Below are 24,015 nucleotides of genomic sequence, written 5' to 3'. Positions count from 1 at the left end.
ACCCCGAGGGTGCCCTGCCGCGGAGAATCCCCCAGCGCTCGTGTACTACATGCCCACGTGCGCGCGTGGGCCGGCGCGCGGCGGCGGGAGAGCGGGAGCCGGAGCGGAGCCGGGAGACGCAGGGCGGCCGCGGGCAGAGCCGAGCGAGCGCGCTGCCGGGCGCGGAGCCCAGGGGCCGCCCACCGGCGGGGGAGCCGCGGCGCGCGCAGGGGAGGAGGCGGCGGCGGCGGCGGCCCCGGCGGCGGGGCTTCCCCGGGCTTCCCCTCCCGGGTCGCCGGCGCCCGGCGCGGGCCCAGCCGTGGAGGCGGCGCCCGGCGAGACGGAGCCGGGAGTCCCCGAGGCGCCCTCCGCTCCACGCGGGGACGCCGGGCCCGAAGTGCCTGGAGCGTCCGGCGCGGCGTCCGGGAGCCCGGGGACCCGAGGCGGCAGGTTTGGGCTGAGCCCTGCCTGGCGCCCGCCCGCCCCCGCCCGGAGCCCGCCTCCGCCCCCGCCCGCGGCCTGGAGCGCGCCTCCCTCGCCGCCCGGGGTCTGGCGAGCCGGCGCCGGCCGAGCTGCGGGAGCCGCGGACAGCACCAGCCGCCGCGGGAGCTGCTCTGGCCGCACCATGCGGGAGCTGGCCATCGAGATCGGGGTGCGAGCCCTGCTCTTCGGGGTCTTCGTGTAAGTAGTGGCGCGCCGCGGGCGGGCGCACTGCCGCGGGGACCCACCGACTGAGCCTCTCTGCGCCGCAACTTTGTTTGCGCCGCCGCGTCCCGCTGGGGCCTGGATTCGAGGTCCCCTCCCTGCCCGCTGCCCGCGCCGTGTCCCACGGGACCGAGAGAGACCCTCCCCCTTCCTTTCCTGGGACCCTCGGCGCGAGCGACCCTAGCGCGCGCCGCGGCCGAGACCTGCTCCTGCCACCCCCACCGCACCAGGGAGCGGGCCGGCCACCATTCCAGTCCCCTCGCGGGCTCCCTTCGCCGGCCCGCACCACCTGCCCGGGGATTCAAGGCTGCTCCCCTGCACTGGGACGCGCACCCTGGCCCGCGCCCTCGCGGAGAAGTTTCTCTTTCTGCGTGATCTTTCGAGGCCCGCGTTGGAAGTCCTTGCTCCTGGCCCCGTCTCCCGTTGCTCCCCGCCGTGGCCCCAGCCAGGCTCCTCCCGGGTCCCTGGCTTTGGCGCCCACGGTCCTGCTGAGCATCTTCCCGGGAGGCGTTTGCGGCGCTTCTCCCGCTGGAAAACTGTTGCTGCGGCGGCCCGGGGAGTCAGAGGCCGCCGCCTGGGGTCGGCTCCATACACCCCGGAGCCCTGTGCCTAGGCGATGTCCGCTGCGGGAGCGGGGGCAGGGGCCACTCAGGGCAGCGGTGAAATGCCCGGGGTGGCTCCGAGTGGCTGGGGCTTGGGAACAGCGATCTCGTAAAGAGGAGGGGGTGCTGGCGCAGGTTCTTTCCAAGATGAGATGTCTGAACCTCCTCCCGGTGCCTCAGGGACCGCGGCTCACCAGCCTCTGGGGCCGAAGCGGGAGGGCGGGGGGGGGGGGGCTGTCGCATCTCTCGGTTTCAGATCAGAGCCCAGAGCCCAGAGCCCAGAGCCCAGAACACCAGCTCAGACCCACCCCACAGTCTTCTCTAAGCTCCTGTCACCTGCGCGCGCACACCTGCACTCGTCTCTCCATTTGTGGGTCAGGGTCAGGTTCTCTCTCCCTTTCTGCCACATTTGAAATATTGAAGTTGCATGAACTTTCTGGATCTGTCTGTTTTTCTTTTTCTTTTCTTTTCTTTCTTTCTTTTTTGGTTGTTCTTGTTTTTGGAAAAGCTCTACCGAGCCAAACAGGAGGCTCGCCCTGGATTCCTGCCTTGATCCGGAGTCATCCGCGGCAGGTGTGCTGTGTCAAAGATGACTTCTGTTCCGTGCAGCCCAGGGTATACGCATGGAAAGAAATACCCTTTCTTGCACGTTTTTCTTTACTAGGGATTAAATTCATCCAGAGTATTTATTCACGCCATCAGAAAAGGCCGGGAGCTCCCCCAGATGCAGGCAAGCCCCCCCCCCTCGCCTTCTCACTGAACACTAGCGTTATTCACTGGGAAGAAGGAACGAGAACTTCAGTTGGGTCTTGATGGATTTGGAAAAACAAGCACTGTTCCCTCCTCTGACTCTATTTTTCTACCTTTGGAATGTACATTAAAATTAGTGATTGCTGTGTGATCGGATGGGGACATCTGATCCAATTGGCAGATAGGCTGAAGCCCCATTAAATTATTATGTGATAGAAATGATAAAATAATGTTCCAAACACAGTAGAATTTAACATTTGTTGGGTGAATGTGTGAAAAATGCTGAAATAAAGTGAGATAGGCTGTTAGGCTACCTGGTTTGATTGCCCCTGGGAATTCTCAGATTTAAAAAAATAAGAGTCCAGTAATATGTAAAATATTTATATTGTGTTCAGGTTTCCCTTCAAATATCCTCCCACACATTTATGAGATGTTTACAAGAATACAATGGTCTGTGCAGTGAATTTGAAAACTTGTTAATCATCATTTATATGCTTCTTGCTTTTTCTAAAGATGTTATATAAAAACCAGGCAGGCAGTTGACATTCTTTCCTGTAAATTCCCTCTTGTAATACTTACTAGGGGATCTGCTGTCATCTCCCCTAGAGAGACACATGGGCATTGATGGCAATTTTGGATTATTCTTGGGTTTCTTATCATCCCTTGGAAATGTTAACAGTGTCTCCAACTTGTGGCTCTTTTACCTGCAAAGACCAGCTCTGGTATTGATGCGAGCCTTCCTGGGGGTGGATCTCTTGAATGTTCAGATGCTGTTAACATCAGGCGTATACGACTTCTGGAAGGATGGCTAGGGGCAGGGAGACATACAGACAACCCTTTGTTTTCTGAGATGGGCTTTTGGCATCTTGACAGAGGCTGACTTTTGGGGGAAGCTTAATTCTTTCTTTTGCCAGCACTGGGGTGATGGCAGGATTCAGTGGGTTGTACCCACTTCTCCTCATGAAGATAGTGGTGTCAGCAGCACAGGTGGGTTTAGAAAGTCCCTCTGGGTCAGCTGAATCCAATTTCCCTGCTGCAGTTAGTGTCCAATTTAGCTGACATAATTCATCATCTAGTTCTGCTTGTTATTTCTACCCTACATCTCAGGATGAGGGAATATTTCTTTGGCGGTGGTGTCTTTGCAAACTTCTGCCTCTGGAGAAACATCACCTGTAGATGTGCCTGTTCCCTGACCACATTTCCTCTATGCAACAGCAGGGATCCTGCCGAACACGGGCCACGTACTCCTTGGAGATTCCACGTTAGAGCTAACGAAATGCATTTTGGCCCCTGGGTAGTAGGGATGTAAGCTTTCCCTTGCCGACTCCTAAAGAACCAGTTTTCTGTTTGTAGATCAGCTCTGGTGCTGAGGATTTATGCATTCAGGATGCTGGGAAGATGATCTCCAGGCAATCCCCAAAGATGCTCAGTCATGTCTAAGAACCTCAAATCATTAGGTAGAAAATGAGTAAAGAGTAATGCAAATCAGGACTGGCACAAAAAGTTTAACCTGACAGAAGATAAACTGGTTATAGGAACCCAATGTTTAGGAAAAATAAAAGTACAATGTGCAGCTTTGAGGCTGCATTTGATATTGTGAGGCATGTGGGCCTCGAGGTCCTATTGCTCCTACTCGTGGACTGTGGGCAGAGCAGGGAGGAGCAGAAGCACCCGTGGGCTCCCTCTGTCCTGCTGCCACCCAGGACTCCAGGAGAGATTCTATGAGAGTTTCTACAGATGCCAAAGCCAGTGCCGGCCCTTGCTCAGCAAGTGCCCAGTGTGGAAGTGAGGCGGCTGGTTAACCGCTTTGCAGACCAGTGGTGTGCTACCTCTGGCACAGTGCTCGCCTTTGCTGCTATGGCCAGTGCTGGAGCCACCATTTACCATGTGTCAGGCACTAGGGAAGACTATTGCATATGCCATGTAACCAGATGAAGGGGCTATATTGATATTTCTTTGTCATGGATGAAGAAACTGAAACACAGTCAAATTAAGGAACTTCCTAAGTAACAGAGTTAAGTAAGGACAGCTCTGAGACCTAAATCTAGATGCTCCAACTGCATAGTTTGGACTCTAATCACCTTGCTTTAGAAAAATTAGCAGCCAGTGTTGGTTAGTCCAGGGCTTACTACTTGCAAAAGGCATTCCATGTGATTTCTCTTCTACATATCATCTCACTTGAGGTGGATTCTGTTCATTATCCTCCCTTTAGAAATAAAGAAACCAAAGTTTAGAAAGGTTGAGTAACTTGCCTGCAGACACTCAGCTAGCAGGAGGTATAACCCATATTCCAAGAGGCAGCTGGCCCCATGTCCCGGAGCCATCCAGTCACTGTGATAGAATGTGTCCAGCACTGGGCTTCCAGACTGGCATGAAAGTGACCACATCCTGCAAGCAGTCACCTTCTGTGACCTGTGCTCTCCAGTAGAGCAAGTGCACAATGCCTGGAGTAATATATGGGAACAGCAGTCACTCTAGGTCTAAAATCAAATCTTAGAATGATACCTCAAAGGTGGAGGGCTGGCGCTGGTGGTTCACACTCCCTAGGGGGATTTGGACATGGCCCAAGTAGAGAGGGTATGATGAGGTGAGCATACTGTGGGTAAGAACATAAATGGTGGTAGGAAAGAACCGGGGCACACTGCTTTCTCTTACTGCGGATGGCCATCATCCCCCAGGACATCAGTTCACTGGAATGCTGACTGCAGAAAGGACCCTGGACAGAAGATGACCATCTGATATGCTGGACTGGGGGAAAGGTGGCCTGCCCATTTCACTTGTCCACCTGGCTTCCTTGGGGTCCTCTGTCCCTGTTTCCTTCTCTCCATCTTCCCTTCTCTCCCTTTCTGCCTGTGGCTCCTGGTGGCTCCCCATCTGCAGGGCCCTCCAGAAACTGTGAGTCTGCTCAGGATGCCAGGGCGCCCAGGTCGTGGTGTTTGCATCACCTCTGATCGATCTAGCATCCTTCTTGGAGCTCTTCCAATGCAGGAGGCCTGTGCCAGGCTCTGAGGACAAGAGAAGAAGGAAGGCCAGGTGGCCCCCAGGAGCTCGCAGTCCAGCAGAGGAAGCACACAGTGAGCCATAGTTCATTATTTTCTCCTTATGCAGCCACTGGTTTTGAAAGTTTTGCTTCCAGACATTTCTCTTGTCATTCATCCAGTTGACAGATCCTTATTTGCTGCCTTCTAGGTGCATGTACTTGCAGTAGTCACTGGTAAACTCTAGCTGGCATAATTCCAGCAAGACACGAGGAAACTTGGTGCTTTAGCTGGTCCAGGTGGTTTGCTTGAGGGCACTGGATGTCAGGTAGACTTTTGAAATATTGGCAATAACAGATCCAGATTTATTACCCCCATGAGTCCAGCGTAGGACTCCGGGCCGGGACAGCTGTGGTTGTTTGAGCAGAGTGCAGTGAGAAGGAGCTGCGTGCTGGGGAAGGCTGCCCAGAGCTGACGTCTCCCCTGAGTCTTGGGCATTGAGTGCCAGGGGTACAGGGCCTGGGCCCAAGGACATTCCCGCAGAGCAGAGGCATGGAGGCACATTTTGCATGGGGATCGGGTCACCAGCTGTGGCCTCAGACAGTGTGGGTGTCAGGGTGGGTGGGTGGGTGTGGGGTGACAGGAAGAGAGCTGGGGTGAGAATGTGGATGGGCCCAGTACCCTGCCGAGAAGTGTGGATGTTCCCTCAGAGGCAATAACCAGGAGCCCTGGAGGTTTGAGACAAAAAGTATCATGCTCAGATATGTACCCAGTGGTGGCAAGGGACCGTTGCCCGGGGCACAAGGGCCCTGCTGACTTTGGTGAGTGACAGGATACAGCTCAGCCAGGCTGTTGTGCTTCACGGCTCTCTGGAGCGTGTTCTGTTTCGCCTCGTGTCGTGGGCAGTCATCTGTGTGCCCGGTGGGGACTGAATGCTGCTCCCTGGGGTCCTGGACTGTGTCTGTATCTTCTTTACCCTCCCCACGTTCCCAGCCTGGCCTTGGCACGAGTGTGGTGGATGCCTCCTCACTCAGTTCCTGATGATCTTTCTTATAGACCTGTGAGCATTCTGCATCCATCCAGAGCAGAGCGGCTTAGGTGTGGTCAGACCACCTGCGTCAGAAGTACCTGGATGTAGTTCAGACCTAACTGAACTGACGTAGAGAACGGAGCCCCAGCATCTGCCTACTGAACGGGCGCTCCTTCTGTCCACCACGCTGGGGAACTACTGATGTGCAGCTCCAGTAATTTGAGGGTCTCCTCTGGGTCCTCTCTCCTTAGGTCATCTAGGAGACCACTCGCCCAAACCCCTGCCTTAGGATCAGAGGGGGCCACGTGATGAGCTCTGGCCAGGGGAACATGGGCAGAAAGACAGGTGTCACTGCTGGGTTAAGGCAGCATAAATCTTAGTCACGAGAGTGGAGCTGTGTGGAGAGGGCAGCTCTGCAGGGGGAGGCAGCAGGACCGTGGCCCTGGGGGGCTCTTGCTGCTGGGGTGGACTTTGTGGGAGAGAGGGAATTTTTGTGTTAACTGAGATTTTGGGCAACTTTAGCATAAGTCTATTCTATCTAACTAGTACATCTGGAATCGTTTTACTCACTCTCTAGAAACAAGTTTCAAATGAATGTTTTGAGGCAAAGGGGTTATAATGAGAGACCACAGGCCTTTGTGCCAGGTCTGTGGTGTGAGTTTGTGGGGCTCTGCCACGAACTAGCAAGTTGCTTAAAAATCTCTAAACCTCGGTTTCTTCAAGTGGGAAAGGGAGATAGTACGTACTGCATTGGATGGTATTCACTCAGGTGCTTTAACTGCCTACAGTCCGTATGACAAAAGTGAGGAGTCTTCTCCCCGCTCTTGTTCATGCCTGTTACATACATGTAGTGTCGAGGAATGACAGCGCAGCATAATGGTTACAGTCATGGCCTTTGGCATCAGGTTGCTGGGGCTTGAATCCTGGTTTTGCCAGTTATTAGCTGTATGAGCTTTTTGGCAAAGTATTTATCCATTTTAAGTTTTTGTTTCCCCGTCTGTTCAGTGGGAATATCAACAGTATCCGTGGATGTAAGGCTCATGAGTATTAAACAGGACAGTGTTCAGCTTGTCGCAGGTACCCAACAAATGGTAATATTATTATCCTTTTATTAAAATGAATCCATAATGTACACTAAAGAGAAACATCATAGGTAGCAATGATATTCTTATTACAAATCTAAACTGCAGAATTTCTAGAAAAGAATAAATTCCTTGAAGTGTATTTCAGATGATTTATTTTGGCCCTCCCCAAAATGAGGTAGGTAGCTTGCCATGAGTCCATGCAGCATGCTGGACCCCCAGGGCAGTGTGGGCGGCTTGCTGTCTGATGGGGTGGGGCTTGTCTCAGCCCTGTAGTATCTCAGTGGTGACTTCAAGTGCTGGTCCTTTATACTGGTGATTCTAGGACATTGAATCAGATGTGCTATCAGTACAGCTGCATTAGATAACATACTGATAAGAAGAATGCCGTGTGCCTACTGTTTTCTGCAGAGTGTGTTTTCTCCACCCAGAGTTCTGTTAGAAGCCATGTCCGGGAGCTCTGTTCACCAGATACCCTCTCGCCCCATCCCTGGGAGCTGTGCCTAAGCGCTGCTTCTCCCCTGCCTGGGAAGGCTTCTGTCTTGTCACCTAATAAATGGAGCATCCTTCTGTGTGAAATATTATGTGCCTCTGTAAAATGAGTTGCCTCTGCCCAGAATTCTGAGAATTGATGATGTTTGCCCACAGGGAGATAAATGCTTCTGCCGCTACAAAAGGAGAGCATTAGTTTCATAACTTGTGGATAAAGTTATCTCAATTAGTTATAAAGATTACGCCTTTTATGACCCACGCAAGGCTCGTAAAAGCTTACTAACTCTATTATTCTCTGATAGTGTTTGTAAATAGAAAAATTATCTTAGTAATATTGCTTCCTTAAAAAATACCATCTTGCTGTTCTGTGTGGATGAATTAGAAACGTTGTTACGGTGAGGAAGCTCCTCAGACAAGACTGCGGGCCAGTGGGTCCTCCTCGTCCAGCTAGAAGCCACTTGGGTGTGAACAGGAAGATTTGAAGTGCCCAGGGACAGGTGGGCAGGGAGCTGAGAGGGGCTGGGGCTGCGGAACCCGAGGACAGCTTAATCACAGTCTTTCAGTGTGTTACGGTGAAAAATTGTCCCACAGAAGCGAGGGGACTGGTTGTTATTCTGTCTCCACTAAAGACAAAGGAGGAAAAAAAAATGTCAGAAGCTGTAGGAGCAGGGGTTTAGGTTGGTTTCCAGAAAGGTAGCAGTCTGCCAGTCAGTTTCTTTCTCCTTTACCAGAGGGTTTTTAAAAATGTGCTTTATTGAAGTATTAGTTTGAACCATATGAAATTGCTGATATTTGACTGTTTTGACCTACAAAACCAAAAATGTCATTTAGTTCAACCTAAAAATAACATACACAAAGAAAAGTGTGCTATTCATAATGGTACAGCTGTCCAAAAGACCCCCCACCTGCCAAGCCCCCTTCCACACCACCACCCTGACTGCAGCATTTCAAACTCTCTCTGTGTAAGTGGAATCATACAGTATGTGGTCTTTTGTGTGACTTCTGCTCAACCTACTTTTGAAATTCATCCATGGTGTTGTGGGTCATTAACGGTTTGCTCTTTCTCATTGTTGTAGAACATTCCAGTCTATGACTGCACCACTATGTATTGATTTTACTGTTTATGGATATCTGGGTTATTTATTGTTTGGGGTTATTAAGCATAATGGTGCTGTTGTTTTCTGGTGAGCGTATTTGTAATTTCTTTTGGGCATGTACGTAAAAGTGGAACTTCAGAATTATTCATCAGAGGTTTATACAAAATGATTTGGCTTCTCTTTGTCCAGCTGTGACCCTAAAAGCGATATCTAGTCTGTCTGTTGCTTTCATCTCCATCTGCTGTATAAAGCATGCTATGGGCCTGGCAAGTGACAGAAAGAAGCCTGGGTGCCATTCTGCAGGGGGGTGGGCACCGTGCCATGATTGTCAGGGAGTTAAACCCTCACTCTGCTGATTATAAAGATGCACCCTCACATCCTCATCTGTACAATGGGGACATTATCTCACCTCCTAGGGAGGTTGTACAGATGAAGTGATGTGATGTGCGGCAGGTGCCTCATGCAGAGCTGACACAGAGGTGTTAAGTGGGCTCTTCCTTCCTCCACCTCCCTCTTCCTTCCTTGGACTGAGGCCGAGACACAGGTCAATTAAAAGATGCCTAATGCTACAATGTAATAATGGTAATACCAGTGCAGTTCTCAGGATCACAGGAGACAGCTGAGCCTTGAACTAGGATTTAGAAAGTTTGGAGGAGGCATTCTCAATACCTGTCCAGGAAGTCATTGAGAAAGGAGATTGCTAATATGTATATATGTATAGGTGTCTTTTAATTGACTGTAGCACCACCTCAGTTACAGCGAGGGAGGAAGTAGAGAAGGAAAGGAGACTCCTACTTACTTGCTAAGAAGAAAAGCTTTAACTCCTGTTACGGTGCCACCTTCGTACGAGGCACTTGTCACACATTGATGATTTAATCATGGCACACCCTCAGGAGGTGATATTGTTGTCTTGATTTATAGAGTTAAGAGTTAATTCAAAGGGCTCTTACCAATCAGTAACAAAAGAGAAAGGCTGTTCAATAAAAAAAATGAGCAATGGATATGAACAGGGAACTAATGAAAATCCAAAAATTAACACACCTTTAAGTCTGTGATTTCTACAGAAATGCAAGATCTGCATCTGAAAACAACAAAATAACATTGAGTATGGATTAGCACAGGTTTTTTCACGTGCTATCACAAAAGAATGTGCAACTATTAAAATTAGTTATATAGGTAACTGTTGATTTGGGAAGACATCTGTAAGCTGCTGTTAAGTGATAAAAGCAGGTTACAAAAGTATGCATGATGCATTTTTAATATGGCCATGTAATATAATCAACTTATGCCTATATCTAAGAAAAACGTCTGTAAAGATACACAATCAAATCTTAATGGTGGTTATTTCAAGCTGATGGGGTTAGGTAATATTTGCATTTTTATACTGTTTATTGTCTAAATTATGTTTACAGTCAACATTTATTACTTTCATACGTAATCAAAAAAATCAATATAGTTGTTTCCTGTCACAGGAAAAAAAAAGAGAAGCTTATGAAATATCCCTGGATGAGACACTAGATGATTCTTTTGTGATCACTTTTAGAAATAAAGTGGAAATGTGTTAAAAACCGATCTTTCTTCATTTTACATCAACTAAAATATATAAGAAAAATCAGAAAGTAAAGATTAGCACCCAGAATGTGCAAGTTTCTGTTGAAACAGATGTGACCAGATGCTGCAGGTGGAATTGTAAATTGGCGCAACCATTTTGAAGGACAATATTGCAACGCATAAAGAGCCATAACATATTCTGCCCTTTAATTTAGAATTCTTGGAAAAAATATATAAGGCACTAATGTAAGAGATACAAAAATCCTCATGTATATAGATTTTCATTCCTGTGTTCCCTACAAAGCAAAGTAAATATATTTGTCAAATAAAAATATAAATTAAAACTCAATGGTCAATATTTGAAGATAGGTTGGTAAATTATGGACATGCAGAATATTATATAGCTATTAAAAGAATTGTTTTTAAAAATCATGAAGAAACATGGTGAAATTTTATAATGGCATAGTTACACACACAAAAAAAGAAGTATATAAAAATATATCTCAGAATTGCAACTATCTGAAGTATGTCTGACTTGGGCAAATATTAGAAAGGATTACACCAAAGTGAATGTGATGGGAATGAATATATTTCCCCTCACTTAAAAAATATTTTGGGGCCAGGCGCAGTGGCTCACGCCTGTAATCCCAATACTTTGGGAGGCTGAGGCAGGAGGATTGCTTGAGGCCAGGAGTTAGAGAGCAGCCTGATCAACATAGCGAGACTCCATCTCTACAAAAAATAAAAATAAAAAAATTAGCTAGACATGATGGCACACACCTGTAGTCCTAGCTATTCAGGAAGCTGAGGCAGGAAGGTCTCTTATGCCCAGGAATTCAAGGCTGCAGTGAGCTATGATTGGGCCACTGTACTCCACACTGGGTGACAGAGGGAGACTGTCTCTAAAAAAAAAATTTAAAGACTATAAAATACTTGTAAAAATTAAAACAATACAAAAAGTGTAAGCTTCCTTGAACCTCTTTATCTCTCTCTGCCCTTTTTAAAGTTAAACTTTTAAATATACATTTATATATAATTAACAAAAAACCACTGGGACCACATTTTATATATAGTTCAATTTTTTTTAAAAACATAATATCTCTTTGAGATATTTTCTATCTATACAGATCTACTTAATTTTTTTTATTAGCTGTGTGCTGTTCCATTGTATTAATGTATTCATGGAATTTTATGGTGTTTTCATTTTTGCTATGACAAATAACATTGTAATTTTGCCCACATTGTAGCTCACCTGCTCAAATATTACTGCATGACAAACTTCTGCAAATGAATTTTCTGGGTCAGATACCAAATGTGTTTTAAATTCGGATGGACATTGCCAACTTGCCCACTCAAAGGGCTATACATATATTTCACTGACAGTGTGTGAAAATGTCTATTTTTCCATATTCTTGCCAGTGCTGGGTGTTAATGACTTTTATTTCTGCCATGGCAGGGAATGTAATATTTGCTTTACTTTTCATTTCTCTGTGTTTAAAGTGGAGCGTCTTCTCACATATATATTGGCAATTTGTATTTCTTCAGTGGATATCTATTTTTTTCTTTATCTATGCTTCTATTGGATCTCTGAATTGATCTTACTGATGTATAGGAGTGCTTTATATCTTATAAATATTAACCTTTTCTTTCATATATTGCAAACATTTTCTCCATGTCTATGGTTGACTTTTAAGTTTCTTTGTGATTTCTATTATTGTGTATAAGTTTTTCTTTTTTTGTAGTTATCAGTCTTTTTCTTTATGGTTTCAGAGTTTCAGTTCTATTTAAAAAGTCCTTTCTCGGGGAGGTGGGGGCGGAGGGGATGGAGGTATGATTACATGGTGAGTGCCAGGCGCACTGTCTGGAGAATGGACACGCTTGAGGCTCTGACTCAGGGGGATGGGCGGGACATGGACAATGTATATAACCTGAACTTATGTACCCCCATGATGAGCTGAAATAAAAAAAATAAAAAAGAAAAAAAAATAAAAAATAAAAAATAAAAAAGAAAAAAAATAAAATAAAAAGTCCTTTCTCATGTAAAACAGAAATGTTCTTCTGTATTGTCTAGTATTTTATACTTTTGTTCTTTGATTTTAATTTCCTAATGTATTGGTTATTTATTTTTTACCTGTGGGGTGAGGTAGGGGATTTAACCTTTTTCCCACTCATATGGTTTGTCAATTATAAAAAACACTGTTGTTTTCTCAGAGACAAATTTATCAAATATGAATTTCCATATGTCTATGGGATTGCAACTGAATTCTATTTTGCTAATCTATTTGTCAGGTATTGGCTTAACATTTTAATTATTTTGTATATGTATTATAGTATATTTAATTATTTTGTACATGTATTATAGTATATTTAGACATCTGTAGGGGAAATCCCTCCCACTGCTCGTGAAAGGAGTATAGCACAGTGGTTAAAACTGAGGGCTGTAATGCCAGGATGCCTGGGCTGTGGTCCCCAACCGCTGGGCCATGGACCGGTACTGGCCTGTGTCCTGTTAGGAACCAGGCAGCACAGCTGGAGGTGAGTAACAGGCCAGTGAGTGGAAGCTTCATCTGTATTTACAGCTGCTCCCCAGTGCTCACCGTCCCCCTGCTCCGCCTCCACCAGTCCATGGAAAAATTGTCATTCATGAAACTGGTCCCTGGTGCCAAAAAGGTTGGGGACCCCTGGTTTAAAACACTAATCTGCCATTTCCTGGCTGTGTAAACTTGAGTAGGTTGATTTATCTCTTTGTTCTTCAGTTCCTAGTCTTTAATATGGATAATGATAGTGCTAAAACGGTTTTATTGTATTGATATCAGAGACTGTGGCTTCTGTGATTTCTGAGTTTTATAATTGGTTATGATTTTCTATGTGGCCACATACATAGTAATTTTTTTGTAAATTTACATAGCTTGAACATAATGAATAGTTTCTGTTCGGTGGTTACAAAGTTCTAAATATATTAAAGCAAGCTGGCTGTGCTAATTCAAATTCTCTATAATTTTACTCTTTTAAATTTGCCCTTTTTAATTTGAAGATATGCTATCTCGGTCACTTTCTCTGTCAAACTAGGGTAATTAAAGCCTGCATATTTTCTTTTGAGATAACCAATATTTTTGTCTTATTGCTGCCAAGTTATTCTCTGTCTTCTATTTTTGGTCTTTTGTTTTTATGTTCCACCCTCCCTTGTTTCTTGATTTTAGCTGACTGGCTCAAGTTTTCTTTATTACCCCCCCCCTTTTTTTCCTTTTAGTAACTTGGATGTCATCATTTCTATGTCTATGTTCTTAAATTTTATCTCCTCCTGATGAATTGAACCTTTTATCCTTATGAAATTTCCATTTCCTTTGTGTTAATATTTCTTATCTTGAAGTCTACTTTATCTAACATTAATACATTGCTGCATTATCTTTTTGAGATTAATGTCTGCACAGAATATCTTTTCTATCCTTTTACTTTCAACTGTGTCTGTATGTTTGAAGTATGTCTCCCGTAAATGACATATAGTTGTATCTTTTAATTTTATCCATCTAGCCAATCTCTGCCATTTAATTTTAGTAATTAAATAATTTATAGTTAATGTAATTATTAATATGGTTAGGTTTAAATCTGTCACCTTGTTATTTGTTTTCTATTTGTCCTATCTGTTCTTTATCCCTCTTTTTCTGTCTTTTATATTAGTCAAATAATTGTTAGTATTCCATTTTATCTCCTTTATTGAATTATTAGCTATACCTCTTTTAAAAATTTTCGTAGTTTCTCTAGCAATTATAATATGCAATTTTTACTAATCACTATCTCCCTTAAGTCAGTATTATACCATTTAATTTACAATGTAAAAATCTTAGTACAGAATGCTTTCATTTCTCCCCTCACACCTTTGGTACATTGTCATAAAGTTTATTTTTACATACAAGTCCCATAAAACATTTAAATTATTTTTGCTTTAAACAATCAATATGCTTTTACAGAAATTAAAATTTTTTTTTTAAAAAAATTATCCACATTCTTAATGTTCTTTATTATTACTTTTAGATTTAAGTTTTCCCTTTGGAATTATATCCCTTTAGCCTGAAAAACTTCCTTTAGCATTTTTTGTAGTGCAGGTTGCCTGAAATGAATTCTCCTGGCTTTTGTTTTTTTGGAATTATCTTTATTTTTGAAAGATATTTTTGTTTGATATGGAATTCTAGGTTGAAAGTTTTTTTTCAGCCCTTTAAAGATATCATTGAATTGTCTTGTGGATTCCATGTTTCTGATGAGAAGTCAGCTGCTACCATTATTATTGCTTTTCTGAATGTACTGCGTTTTGACCCTTGGTTGCTTTTAAGACTTTGTTTTGTTTTCAGCAATTTGACTGTGATGTGTGTAGGTTTGTCTCTTTTGTATTTTTACTGCTTGTATTCACTGAGATTTTTGGAACTATGATTTGATGTCTTTCATCAATTAAATATTCTTAAGACATTATGTTTGAAAATATTTCTTCTGCCTCATTCTTTTATTCCTTTCCTTTTGGTTCTTCAGTCACACATATTAATATATTAGACAGTTGATGTTGTTCCATAAGTCTGGAATACTCTGTTCTATTTTACTTTTTAAATCTTCTTCCTCTCTGTGGCTCAGTTTAAGATAATTTCTACTGACTTATCTTCAAATTCACCAATTCTTTGTTCTACTGTGTCTATTCTGCTGTAAGTCCATGCAATAAATGTTTTATTTCAGATATCCATTTTTTCACCTCTATAATTCCCATTTTGTTGTTTTTAAGTTTTAGTTTCTCTGTTGATGTTTTCCATCAGTTCACCCATTGTGTTCACCTTCCCCTATAATCTTTTCACATATTTATAATAGAAAATCCTTTTCCACTAATTCCAACATCAAGATGATCTATAGTTCTGATTTTTTTTTCCTGTTGATTATAGGTGACATTTTCCTGCTTCCTTTGCATGTCTAGTAACTTTTTATTGTATATTAGACATTGTGAATCATACATTGTGGAGATTCTAGGTTGTTATTTTCCTGTAAGAGTGCTGAGTTTTATACTTGCATGCAGTTAATTTACTTTTGGGTCACGTTAATCCTTGGAACCTTGGTTTAAGGCTATGTTTGGGCAAGTCTGTTTTGGCTTTGCCTTTGATCCTGGGTTGTATCCCTTAATCCCAGGATGTGGTTTTTTACTACTATGGTTTAGCCCTTCTGAGGTTTCAGTAGAAGGTCTAACTTGGAGAAATTTCAACTCTAAACTCGATCTCCTAGCACTGGTGAGCTGCTGAAATCTCTGCTTGACACTTTAGACGTTACTTTCCACTGGGGTCCTTGGGGTCTTTCTCTGCACATTGCAATTTCTGAGTTAGTCAAATAATTTGAAGAAAATTTATGCACAGAACTTGGGTTCCCCTTCTGTGGCCAACCTTCTTTACAAGGAAGTTTCTTCTTTGTTGTATTACCATTGTTTTATTACTATCTGCTTTATCTTTTTCATAATTTTTTTCCTATTCTGTTTTGCTCATTGGTACTCTTTGAGGCTCCTCAGCCTGGATATGGATTTATGTTTATGTATTTTATTCTTTTCAGTGGTGTTTTAGAGGGAAGAGAGACAAATGTGTAGGTTCAGTCAGCCTTCCTGAACTCTTTAAAGAGACTTAAAATTTTTGTCTTTGACATAGTTTATACTTTTCATATACAGTTATATTTTTTAAAAATCCATTGATTTTTACTTTTACTATGAATATTTTTATGGGTTTCTGAGTTATTCTTCAAATGGCTTCACTTTATCTATCTAAAGTCCTATCTATTTTCCAGAATGCCTACCTATTTTCTAAAACTCAGAATTCACTTTTCTCTGATGTCTTGTCCGAACATGTCAGCCCTGAATTATGTGTGTAATACTGATGCAGAGTTCTACACAAGTCCCACATTTATTTATATTTTTTAATGGCTCGTTCCTGTATTTAATTTAGTCTTGTGGACCAATGAAACGATCTTTAGTCATGTAATAAGTACATATTAAATTGGACTTTTAAATACTAATACTTTATTTCTGAAAACCATATGAAACAGAGATGCTTTGAATTTTCCTGACACAAAAGATCTTTTTACTGTTTGCTAAAAGTAGCAAACTGGGGTTGCATCATCATAACAATGATGATGATGAGGAGGAGGAAGAAGAAGAGGAGGTAGAGGAGGAAGAGAAGAAGGATAGTAATAACTAATATTTATTGATTACTTATTATATGCCAGGCAGTGTGCTAAGGCAATTTACTCCTTAAATATTCAAACAACTCTATGAGGTAGACATTTTATAATTCTTTCAGTTTTTTGGATGAGAAATTCAAGGCTTAAAGAGAGGTTAAAAAACTCACCCAGTGCCGCTCTGTTAATAAGTAAGATGATAGCGCTTTGCGTGAAAATTTTAAATTGAGTGTTTTATGTGTAGGAACAATTTACATCGGATTTAGGTGAGGAAAAGGAGAGAAGGACTGGTCATGGGGCTTTCTGATAATTAAATGACCCGACAGCCTCAGTGAGATCATGGACCGGAAGGGGACTGACCCCTATGGAGCAAGCGGAGCTGTGACATTTCACCAGATGGCCCCACGGAGTGAGTGATGTTCTACCCAACGTCTGACCTGGGAGTCCTTAAGGATTGTCTCATCCATCTCCCTCCTTTTTTAAAAATTTTTTTCTTTCTATTTTTTTTTTTTTTTTTCTCAACAGAGAGCCTTTCCGAGCGCCTCCCTGTTGGCACCTCAGCGTCCTGAGTTTTGGCCCCGCAGGCCGCCGCAGCTGCGCTTGTCCTTGTCCCCTCCTACCTAGGTCATCCGACTGCGGCTGTGCTTCTAGAAAGCCTTTGTGGGGAAGCTACTCGGGAGAGCTGCTTTTATTAAAAGAAACTCTCACTGTAGCAGAAGTCCTGAGCGTTCGCTTAGGTGTGTTTGTTCCACTTCTGTGGGACTCACGAGAGACGTGTTCACAGCCCAGGGAACAATGCCAGGTGATGAGCGAGCCAGCCTTTGGCTGCTGTCCTCTCCTCGTGGTCTCCCTGGCCTGAGGTTTCCTGTGGACTTTGTGCTAAGTGTCAGGAAAAGGGGTGGAACCTGAAGTTCAGGGGCGGGGGTTTTGGGAGGTGTGTTTTCCTACAAAGACCAGCTTGAAAAACCAGCAGGCACCAGGCATCACACTGGGAATAGCTGTGCTTTGGGTCACCTATCTGCAGACGGTGACACATCACCTTCCTTGGTGCAGTTTCTTGCCCTGGGATGATGTGGGTGGGGGGCAGAGTGTTCACTCCCCTCGCTTAAGATAATGCCTGAAATCCAGACATGCATTGCCAGGGTCCCATCGTGCCAGGCACCGTGCCAGGCTCAGGGAATGTGGAGATGAGTGATGGTGCGCACCTGCCTCACTGCTCCAGTACACGTCGCCAGTGTGCAGCAGGGCCCTTGGAGATTGGGGCTGCAGTGGAGCTGGGAACTTGGGTGGGAAAATGGCGGCGCTCAGAGCTGGGAGCTAAAAGGGAGTGGAGGACATCAGGGACAAGCTTTGCCAGGGACACCGTGCCCTCCTCCATGTAGACTGTGCTGGGCCTGCCTTGGAACTCTTTCCCAGGAGTAAAAACAGCTGCTTCTTCTTCTTCTTTCTCTTGCTCCTCCTCTTCTTCTTCTTCAAGTTCTTATGCTGTATGTGTAATTAGCTCATCTAAACCTTACACCACCACCATGATGTAGATGCTGTCATTTTTCTCACTTTGCAGACAGGGAAACTGATGCTCAGGGAAGGGAGTCATTGGCTCATGGTCATTGCCAATAGATGGCACGGGTGGCATTGGAGTCCAGGCCTCTCTGACTCTGGAACCTCTTTGTTCCCATTGCTCTGTCAATGCAGTTGGGTAGGAGGATGCTTTGTCCTGAGCTTCCCATGCACTGGCCTCCTGCCCTCTGTGCCTGGCATGGATCTTGGTCATAACAAACCCATATTCAGATGCGATAGAGTCTAGTGGTGAAGATCCCAGGACCTGGAGCCAGGATGTCTGGGATCCAGTGCCGCCTCCCTCTCTCCTTGGGTTACTTTAGCCTCTCCTCCCTCAGTTAACTAATCTGCAGAGGAGGGGTAAAAATATTACCTTCTGGATGGGGTTGTCAGGGCTTAACTGCTGGCACGGTGGTGGCCAGCATACAGGGTGCACACCACAAATATAAGCCATTGTCATTGTCCATACCGGTGCTTGGCTCAAAATTTCTTTACCCTTCTTCTTGCCCCTGCATTCAGAGCAAAATGTCTTTCTGTGCCCTTCTCCGGATGGTCTTGTCGTCACTCTGACCTTGTCTTGCCTGCGAGAGCCACTTGTTTATAAGAATTATCTGTCTTAGTTCACCATAATCGCGGTTTCTTTCCTTAAGAAATGGAACCTCTCCCTGGATGTCAGCAGACATTGTTGGAAAACAGTGTCTGCTTTAGAACAGCCAACATAAAAAGCATCAAGAGTCTTGGACGAAACTTGATTAATTATGTGTGTACTTTATGCCTGAAGAGTGAATCATGGTTTTCATTTTTCTCCCAAGAATGTGAGCTGCCTGCTTTGAATTAATCCAAGAGAACAGTTTTTCAAAAAGAAAATCTCCTTACTGCTGTGTCAGCATTTAGAGTTACTGCCTGAGGGTTTTCTTTTTCCTTCTCAGAGAATCTAAAGGTATGTCAAATAATTTTTGGATTAAATTTAATTATTTCAAGTTTGAAAAAAATAAAAGGAGAAAAGAACTTTGTGAAGGTTGTGCTCCAGAAAGAAGTGTTTTCATTGTCAGGTGTTTTTTTGTTGTTGTTTCTGAGCAAAGTGCTTTGAACGTCACTCCCTGCTTTCCTGCCGGCTGAGCTGGAATCAGGTGCCCTGGCCTCCCGAACGGGAAAGCAGAGAGCAGCTCTCGCTCTGGGCTGAGCGGGGCCAATTTCACACTGAACAGAGTCAGGTCCTAAGTACGAATCAATGTCAGATAGAAATAGGTCTGAGTGTCATTTTTCTGTGTGGCCTTGGGTTAGGAAAGCTTTTGCCCCACTCAACTCGGAGCCCCTTGGAAGGAGGGCCTGGCTCTTGTGTTCCTCCTCTCTCCTGCCCCCAACATATGCCTGGCACATAGTAGTTGCTCAGGAAATGTTAACTGAGACAATGCATGTACCATGGTGAGGGGATTTCACATCCTACTGTTCCCTCCTGGAGAAAGGTGCTCTCCCTACTGGAATCTCCTGGGCCTGCAAACAGAAGGACAAAGTCACAGGAAGACACGGGCCAACTTTGTTCTTCTGACATACTGAGCATCTCAGAGGACAAGTTGAGGAGGGCATAGGTCACTCAAGGAGGCCATTTTTCTTCCCCAGCAAGAAACACAACAATAAAAAGGTCAGGAGTTGTATCAAGATGTCCTTTGGGTTTGCCCCGTGTCAGCTCCCTGGGATGGGCGGTCCCTGGCCCTCCCCATTGTGTTTTGCCACTTGGAGGCTGTGCAGGGCAGGACCAAGCAGGGAGGTGGAGAGGGTGACAGTGGTTTTGTGTGGACGTTAACTTGGTTAAATGTCCAGACACACACTGTGGTTTGCTGAGTCTTCATCCCTTGTTGTGACCAATGCCCAGAGCTGACTGTCCCACCTCCTTGTGAGTGGTCCCTGGTGGAGTCCGGCCCATTTTCCTAGGCACAGATTCTACGCTTAGAGACTCACTTGGCACCTTTTTCCAGGGAGGAGTTTATGTAGTGTGGCTGCTTTCTCCCCATAGCTGAAGCTTACCTGTTCTACAACCACAACCCACAACGACAGCTTTTTGTTTGTTTGGTGGTTTTTTTAGAGATGGGATTTCACTGTGTTGCCCAGAGTGGTCTTGAACTCCTGGGCTCAAGCGATCCTCCCACTGCAGCCTCCTGAGTAGCTTGGAAGCACAGCATTTAAATGAGTTATTTTTGCTAGTTATTTTATTTGAATAAGAGATTTAAAATTATGAGACAAATATAGGCTTGATATAGGAAACATATGATACAGAGTGAAAAATGGAAAGAAGATGAAATGAAATTATTTATGATCCTACTACTACACAGAGAAAACCACAGTTAACATTTGGTTATCTGCCTTCACTTAATGGATTATGTTGCAGCTTTTTAAAAAACAAGTTGGGGAAGAATATTTACTGGCATAGAAAAATGTTGAGGACATAATACCAAGGGGAAAAGGCAGGCTACATACAGGACTTGATTTCAAATGAGGCATACCTTTCATGTAGAAAAAGTATTATGTATTATGGCGGGGAGGTGGGTGGTGTGTGTGACACTAAAAGACCACAAACCAAATGATTTTTTTTTAAAAAAAAAGGAATGATAATATGAGTGTCATTAATGGTGTAAGTAAATATTTATTCATTCAGCAAGTGGGCACGAGGTGTTTGCTGAATGAATAAATATTTACTCACACCATTAATGACACTCATATTATCATTCTTTTTTTTTTTTTAAAAAAAAATGTTGTTACCTTCATTCTAAAACAAAGGCTGCCAAACAAAATTTGGCCTATAGCCGGTGATGAAATGGTGACAGATGGCCCTCAGGTAGTTCTAATGAGGTGTGAGGCCCCTGTCCCATGTACTAACTGTAGATTGTAATTATTGTGATTTGTTTCTTATGGTTTAAAATGTTTTCTCTATTCTTGAAAGGCTAGACACTATGCTGTCTATTTATTATTATTATTATTTGAGGTGGGATCTCACTATGCTGCCCTGGCTGTGTTTGAACTCCTGGGCTCAAAGGATCTTCCCTCCTCAGTGTCCTGAGTAGCTGGGACTACAGGAGTGCACCTCCACGCCTGGCTAGTATGCTGTGTAAAGCAAGTTAGTTTCCACTTCTGATTTGCAGCTGCTAATCTGCTAATGCCTTGAAAAGAGCCACCTTATTAAAATTGTATGTAAAGTAAGATCACTCTTATTTAGGTTTAACTTTAGTTCTGAAGAGCTCCAGTGTTTGAGTGCTTGAGTACTATGCATGCCACAGGCTTTTTTGATTGCTGGCTGGTTCTTACAAAGGGCTGGTTTTGAGAGTTGAGTTCTTGGTGCATGTGGTATTACAGTTCTTGTTACGGAGTGTGTTGTCCCCCCTTGAGTACAGTGGCAGAAGATTTTCTGACTAATCCGACAGTTAGTGGTTGAACAAGGAGCGCGTCCAGCGAGTCCCGGCAGGGGCTGTGCGTGTGGGGCACGGCAGGAGGAGGCTGTCCAGGGCAGTGCCTCGGGATGCTGAATCTGACCTCCTCTGTCCAGGTTTTTATCGGCAACTTGGATAACGACATAGAAGGCAGGCTTATCAAATTTGCGAATGACACAAAACCAGGATGGAAGGCTAATACGTAGGATAATAGAATCAAGATTCATAAAAATCTCGACAGGAATGATGGGGCTGAGACTAACAAGGTAAGCCCTAACAGGATTACTCGCTGCTGCACGGTGGGCAGCGGCCACCGGCTCAGGGAGAGGCCGGGCTTGGAGGCAGTTGTGGACCGTGGGCTTCCCAGATGCTAAGTTTTCAAATTAACTATCCTTCTCTGCTGTTAACAACAGTGGGACATCCAGGCCTAAAGGGTGCCCATCTGCCCCCTGCACTGCGCCTGCCCTCTCGAGTCTCCCCCTACCTGCTGGGACAGCACTGTCCCTCTCCCACACCCTCCCCCAGCTCACATGATTTCCAGGCTCCTGTTGGGCTGTGTGTTCTCTGGGGAGCTTTCCCTGAGCCCACAAAGCTGAGTGCGCTTTGCTGTCCTTTGAACTGCTCAGGCAGTGCCCCTTCTGCCCCACCAGGGCACTCACCACACTGTGTGGCCAGTGTCTGTTTGTCCGTCTTCCTCTTTGCATTGAGAACTCCTGGTAGGCAAGGACTGTGGGACTGTCTGCCTGTGAGACGCTCCGCCCTGAGCAGTGACACAGTGACTGGCACAGAAAAGATGCCCCGTGGGTGCCCTGGCTGGTGGTGTGTCCATTCTTGGAATATGGGGCAGGGTCTGGACCCCACACCATAGGATCTTGATCCCCTGTAGGCCACCAGAGAGTGATGGTTTTGAAGACATTGTCTGTACATGATGGAACTGTGGATGCTTCCAGGACACGAGAAGACATGGTGAGGACTGTGCCATGTACAGGTTGACAAAGAAGGAGGGTGTGGACTTTTCTGAGGGAGCCGGGGCAGCACAGGGAATACTGGGGAGAAGGGATGAGTCGGTTTGTTGAGCAGAAGGGCTTTAAAACAACTGTAGCTCCAGCCACACCTGGATTGCTTTCTCGGTAGGAGTGACACGTTAACTGCCAGATGTCTGATTGTGGAGAGGATTTTTACATTGGAAGTGGGGTAGTTGAAAGACAAGGATAATAACAACCACAACATCAACAGCTAACCCTTCCCCGGCTCTCCCTGGGTGCCACGTGCTTTCTGTACCTGAGTCCTGGTTGATGAGATGCTATTTGAACACAGACCTGGAGGAAGTGAGGAGTGAGCCATGGAGGTGTCTGGGGAAGAGCATTCCAGGTAGAGGGAACAGCAAGGACAGAAGCCTGACATGGGGCAGGCTTGGCAAGTTCAAGGAACCTCGGGGAGGTGAGTGTGGCTGGAATGGAGTGAGCACGATGACAAAAGCAGCATGGACTGGTTGGACAGTAGATTCCAGGGCCTGGTCCAGCTGGCAGGTGCATCTCCTTTACTCCTCATTGTTCAATGCTTGGAGGCAGAGACCATGATCCCAACTGAGACTCAGGGTGGGCAAGTGACACACCCAAGACTGGCAGAGCCAGGATTCTAACCCAGATCCACAAGGCTCGGGAGCCCTTGCACCTTCCATTGTGCTGTGCTGGTGGAGAACCCCACAGCCCCCTTCTCACCTGAACCGTGCTCCTGGTTCTCTGTGCTCCACCCAGCCTGGGGGACGTAGCCCTGCTTTTTCACCCCTCTTGACTGGTCCCCACGGCCCAGAAATGTGGGGTGGGTTTCTGCAGATTTCATGCTCATCTGTGTGGAAGGTTTCTGGGAAGAGTCTTTATCTAGGTCAGAATTAGAATAAATTAGAAATTTTGTGGGGACAGAACACAGAGTCAGTCTTGGCCTTGTTGGCAGAGGCAGGTGACAGTGCCAAGGGACCCTTTTGAGGGCCCCGGGGGTGGCTTTGGGAGAGGTAGGCTGGAGTGGTTTGCTCAAGTGCAAACTGTGGAGCTCAGTAACGCTGCCCTCTTTGGGGTCTTGTGAGGACTGAGTGGGCTGATGGGTGTGAAGCACTCACAACGTTCCTGGCACACAGTGAGTCTGTGGGTAGTGTCCACTGTGGTCACCACCATGGGCCTGGCACCCCTCCAGGGATGGGGCCCTGGAATGGAGGGGTGCTATGGTTTGGAAATTTGTCCCCTCCAAACCTCATATTAAAATTTGATCCCCAGTGTTGAAGGTGGGGCCTAATAAGATGTACTTGGGTCACGGGGGCAGACCCCTTATGAGTAGATTAATGCCCTCCCTGGGAGGCAGTAAGTGAGTTCTTGCTCTCCTAGTTCTTATGAGATCTGGTTGTTGAAAAGACTCTGACACCCCCTGCCACCTCCTCTCTCGCCATGTGATCTCTGCACACGCTGGTGCACCTCTGCCTTCTGTCATGACTAAGGCAGATGTCCAGTCTTAAACTTTCCAGCCATCAGCACCATGAGCCAAATAAACTTTTTCTTTATAAATTACCCAGCCTCATGTATTCCTTTGT

At 45.2% G+C, this 24,015-nt stretch overlaps 1 protein-coding gene across 1 annotated transcript in view; it reads left to right on the top strand.

Moving 5' to 3' along the window:
- Positions 1 to 434: 434 nt before the first annotated feature.
- Positions 435 to 24,015, top strand: part of PLPP4 (phospholipid phosphatase 4) — a 100,129-nt gene continuing 76,548 nt past the window's right edge. Inside the window, exon 1 of the mRNA XM_045567776.1 lies at positions 435 to 660. Within this exon, the coding sequence (XP_045423732.1) occupies positions 605 to 660 (56 nt within the window). The 5' untranslated portion in view covers positions 435 to 604. The remainder of the gene's footprint in view (positions 661 to 24,015) is intronic.

This window comes from Lemur catta, chromosome 14 (assembly GCF_020740605.2).
Source record: "Lemur catta isolate mLemCat1 chromosome 14, mLemCat1.pri, whole genome shotgun sequence".
Taxonomy (NCBI): Eukaryota; Metazoa; Chordata; class Mammalia; order Primates; family Lemuridae; genus Lemur; species Lemur catta.
The sequence above is the reverse complement of the archived record's forward strand: the minus strand, read 5'-3'. Positions and strand labels throughout refer to the sequence as shown.